Source organism: Seriola dumerili, unplaced genomic scaffold (genome assembly GCF_002260705.1).
Source record: "Seriola dumerili isolate Sdu_G_001 unplaced genomic scaffold, Sdu_1.0 BDQW01001556.1, whole genome shotgun sequence".
Taxonomy (NCBI): Eukaryota; Metazoa; Chordata; class Actinopteri; order Carangiformes; family Carangidae; genus Seriola; species Seriola dumerili.
In genome coordinates this window covers 318,790-323,831 of record NW_019175811.1, presented here as the reverse complement: position 1 = coordinate 323,831, position 5,042 = coordinate 318,790, and the positions used below count along the sequence as shown (strand labels likewise).

Below are 5,042 nucleotides of genomic sequence, written 5' to 3'. Positions count from 1 at the left end.
ATTTTCTATGATGGATTTCCTGTTTTATGATGAGCGACAGGACGCCCTTCGACTCAGGTGGAGTCGACATATTCTGCAGCCAGTTATCCACTAGAGGGAACAGACACCTGACCAAAAGACACAGCAGCAAAACAACAATCAGCCAAGAAACGCAACAGCTTTTTTGTTAAAGTGCTAAATGTGTTTAAGGGAGGGATTTCTTCTAACAAAAGCCACATCAAAGGCAGATAATATCCCAGAAATCCTCTTTTCCTCTCCGCCTGTCTCCCTTTCTTTCTCCCTTTCTTCTCCTCCCTCCCTAACAGGATAAGTGCCCCATGCTAATCAGCTAAATGCACAATGCTGGCCATCCTGATCAATGGTTCAATGGATCAATCGGGGTAAACAGATGGTTGCTGGTGCCTACAGGGGGAGGTAATGGCGGGGGCCTAATCCTAAACACTACCTGACTACAGTATCGCGTCTCCGTCTCCCTCGGTGCTCTCTTTTGTCTCGGTGCGGCACCGTCAAACCTGCACCGCCAAAGCACTTTTCACTAAAGATTCCCCCTCTGAGGAGTGGAAGGAGAGGAGCCCACATCAGCAAGGGAGAGCTGTGAAGAATTGAGCTTTGCTGCAGGAGTCTTGGTGATTTGTTGCCGCTTTCTACACCCCCTCTCCCACCCACCCACCCACCTTACACACTGTTACCTTTTAGTGGAACCGACTGCTTAAAAAAAAAAGAATTGTTCTTTCAAAAGCTGCTTTTCTTTAAATTCACACCATAAACTGTTTCCTCTTGTCCCCGCTCCTCTTTAACCCTGCTTGTGAATTACAGTAAATTTCAAATGCTTTCCCTCTTGACAATACCTCTCTACAATACCCCCCCTCCCAGCTCCCACCTAAGCCCGTCCCTGAGCACCCGTTAAGACCCCCCTGTGCGGCTAATGCGGCAGAATGAAAGACCCAGCTCTGTTTTATTTATGGGGGTCTTGTTTTTAATTTCACCCCGAGTGCGGCGGGCTGTTCCAGGGCTTTGCGTGAGCCTGTGACTCTCATACCTGACTGGTATTGAACGGCCCACTCAGTTTGTCTTTGGCTATGAATGCTAATAGGTGACCTTGTTTTCGCAGCTGATACCTCTGAGGCTGGGGGCAGATTAAAACACCGAGAAATGCAAAGAATAGAAGAGCAGGGTGTGGAGGAGAAGGGGAGAAGAGGGGGAGAGGGAAGGCAAAGGCGCAAGAGAGAGAAAAAACAAACAGAGAAGGGCAGAAAAAGACCAAACGAGAAGATAAAATGAGGAAGCGTTCACTGAGGAGCTAACATTTGGAAAAGAAATTATTAAATGAATAGAAAATCCAACTCTGGAAGAAGTTGATACCAAAAAGTGGAGAGGATACAAAGCCACCCACTCAATAAACATGCAAATGAGCTGCTTAATGGCCTGAATATTAATGCTTGTGGTAATTAATGTACATGTCACTGAGTCAAACTATTGTGATTACAGTACAAATGGAGTGGAAGTCTCTCGGCTTTCGGATATAAAGATTGCGGCGAGGAGGTACCGAGACACGAAAAGGGGCTTTTTCTCTATTCCACGTGAAGGGTGCCACCAGCAGAGAACAGCAGGCCACAACTGCAAATGTCCAGAGCACCGAACATCTTTCATGGATCATTTACCCAGAGACCATGTGAGATTTTTATGCTTACAGAGGTTTCTGGCTGAGAGGCCTCAGGCATGCATCAGTGTGTTCAAAAACATTATATTTTCAGGAAAACCTTTTTTACTGCGGCTGGAAACGGACCAAGTTGCTAAACCCAGACGGGGTCTATCATCAAAAGCAGGAAGTGTCTGGCAAGGAAGGGAAAAAAAAAAACCTTTAATGTGACTATTGTGCCTAACTTTCACGAGAGCATCAGTTTGTAACAGCGTCTGATTTTTTCAAACGGTAGAGACGCTTCGCTTCTTTTATTTCCATCCTCCCTGCAGAGGCTTCACCCCCTCTTTAGCTGGACGAGCCTGTCACTTCATAAACCCTCAATGCCGTCTGTCCCCTCACCGTCCAGTGCCATTTTAACTCCTGACCCCTGCACGCTTTGATGTTGCCCTTTCTTCTTACACTCTGTTTGATGCATAACCCCCCCACCCCCCCACCCCCAGTCTCTCCTCCAAGGCTTGTTCACTTCTGTTTCCCCCCATGTCATGGCCTGGTGGCTGCCACGCTCACTTCTCTTTTTCACTTTTCTGCGCCTTGGGTACAATTGCATCTGCCTTCCACTCTCCTCTGCAGTCACTGTCTCTCTGTCCCCCTCACATCTCTCTCTTTCTCTCTCTCTCTCTGCTGCACCCTCTTCCTCCCCCCTGACTCTCTGAACCTCCCTGTTCTGTCTCCGTTCTGTTCTCTTTCAGTCTCTCTTCCCTCTGGCATCTGTGTGTAATGTGGCTCTTGAGGGGGAGCATGGAGGCAGAGACATGGGGTGCAGAGTCTTGGCAGGGGCGAGAGAGAGAGAGAGAGAGAGAGGGAGAGAGATAGAGATAGACAGAGAGAGAGAGAGGAGGGGGGGATCTAGCTTCTTGCTGGCCTGATGGCTGCCAAGAGGCCCACATCTGTCTCTGATCAGCGGGTACACAGGCAGCCAGTAAAACACACACACACACACACACACACACACACACACACACACACACACACACACACACACACACACACACACACACCCTCATTCAGAGGGATGACTGTCCTATTTAAAACAAGTAGCCGAAACAAGAGGAAGAGCCCGGGAGCTGCAGCACTCGAGCCAAATGTAAACTGCTCTACAGATAAGAATAAAAAGTACAATAGATCTACTAAAACACAAACATGTCATCAGGCAAGATGCGTAAAGAGGCATGATTACGTACCACAGAAACGTGCATGTCATGTTTCCCTTTACGCACGAAGAAAAAAAAAGCGCACATCCACATATAATATAACACTGTGACAGCCGGAGTCAAAGCATCGTAAAAGCATCAGGAATAGCAGAGTGGGAGCCTTACAAGGGTGAGTGAGCGTGAGGCCATGTGTCATCCCACCAGTGGCGTCACTTCTCGGCGTGGTAAGCCCCTGCATAACAACCCTCTCCCACCAACACCTCCACCCCTCGACATCTCTCGTGACACAATTAAGCAACAGCTAATGACTGACATCTTATTATTATTATGTGATCATTTCTATGCAGGTGACCAGACGGAACACTGTGCGCTCCCGGTGTTAAATCCACATTTAACTGGGCTTCTAAATAAATCTGGGCGCTGTTTCATGCTCGAGCTTTGCTCTCCAATGTGGGCTCGTTCGCCACTGTGCCATTTCCGTGCTTTACAGCAGGAATTCGCCTTGTTTAAGTGCCTTAAAGCAAGGCTCCGAGCCCCTCCAGCTGCAGGGCTGCTATTCTTTGGCTCATCCTGCTCCATAATCTCCCCCTGCTTATTGTTATTTGATTGCTGAGAGCGCGCGGAGGTGACGGTGCGCCGCCGCCTGGAGCTGCCGGCGCTCAGCCACCAGCAGCCCTGCCTTCAGCCCTGCACACACCACCCCGAGGAGCACGAGGAGATAATGAAGGAGAGAGTCTCGCGGTGGCTGATGAGGATAATGATTATAATAGTGATGATTACAGTCCTAGCAGTCAGATCTTACAATGATAGAGTAGCTTTTACGCACGGTTTCTTGGACACCAGCGAATTTGTAAAATAGCAGGTTATAGCCCAGCCTACGCCTAAAACCTGTTTTCATCCCGATGTGAACTCGCATTTTAATCAGCGCGGGTTTGTTTATTTCCCTTGATGAATAATTAAATCAAAAGAAAAACAACGGTGTAAACAATGCGTTTGAATTTTCAAAAAGCTTCATGCATATAATCAGCTCATTCACAGTCCACTGAGCTGATAGTCAGATCGGTCCTGGACCCAGTCAGGCTGGGACAGATAACTGTTTCCGATCTGCTGAATATTTGATGAAAGCATCCAAGTTCTTTAGTTTTTGATGTGTCACAACTAGCACGGCACAGCACTCCATTAATCAGGGATTTAAATTTGAATAAGTCATCATGATTTCCTATGGTTTTCCACACATTAGGGCCTATTTATACAGATGTTTAACCTTTGCCTTCATCGCTTTCTCCCATATTTACCACATTTAGGGGGAAAAACATCCAAGGGACACATGGATCTGCTTATCACACAATCGCGTTGTCATGCGTATTTGAAATAATCTGAAACGTATGAGCAGGAGTTCTTGTTCATGTGAGGTGATTGTATCCCAGTAGATGAGACAAAATGCAATGTTTAGACTACACTAGTGCTTCTGTGGCGTAGAATGTTTCTTTTCCCTTTTATGGGTTTTGGTTGAGACCATGCGTGCGTCAAAATCAAAGACGAAACTACAACTCACCCTCTTCTCCTCTGACTCTCAGCGCCACATGACACATTGCCATTAAAAATCCAATCAACGATGGCGCAAAATCCATCTTGGATGCTTCAGAAAGTCGTGGACGGCTTTTTAAGTTTCTAATTTTTCCACCTTGTGTGATAGAAATTCTGCTGTTCCTCTAAAAAAAAAAAAAAAAAGAAGAAAGAAAGAAAAATCCACACAGGCCACAGTCAAAACTGAACTTCAGTGATAATCCCACGGCGTTTATTAAACCATTGGAGGAGAAAACTGTGACAACTACATGTCATTGAAGAAATTCAGTTTTTTTTTAAATTTACGCAGCCTTTTGCCTTTACAGTCTGTCCATTCAGCGGAGCGATGCCACTCAAGCTCATCCAAAAAAAAAAAATAGTGAACAGACAAACTCCTGGATCAAAACTGCGCGTGTTCCGCAGCTGAGCGGCTCCGGAGCTTCTGGACAGCGGCTCCAGGGTGCGTCAAGTTCCGATAGAGCGGCTCCCAGTCCCCGTATCCCCGTCTTTGCGTCCCCGCGTATTTTGCGCACACGAGGGATCTCTTCTTCTCTTGAAGTGGGGTGGGGGGTCGGAGGGTGGTTTGTAGTGGCGAGCTGAAGTCTACAGTAACAGCTCTCAAA

At 47.0% G+C, this 5,042-nt stretch overlaps 1 protein-coding gene across 1 annotated transcript in view; it reads right to left on the bottom strand.

The window, feature by feature from the left end:
• The window catches only part of nrp2 (neuropilin 2), a 63,789-nt gene extending 59,267 nt beyond the window's left edge, over positions 1-4,522 (bottom strand). The window contains exon 1 of the mRNA XM_022768371.1: positions 4,409-4,522. Within this exon, the coding sequence (XP_022624092.1) occupies positions 4,409-4,484 (76 nt within the window). The 5' untranslated portion in view covers positions 4,485-4,522. The remainder of the gene's footprint in view (positions 1-4,408) is intronic.
• Positions 4,523-5,042: the final 520 nt, after the last annotated feature.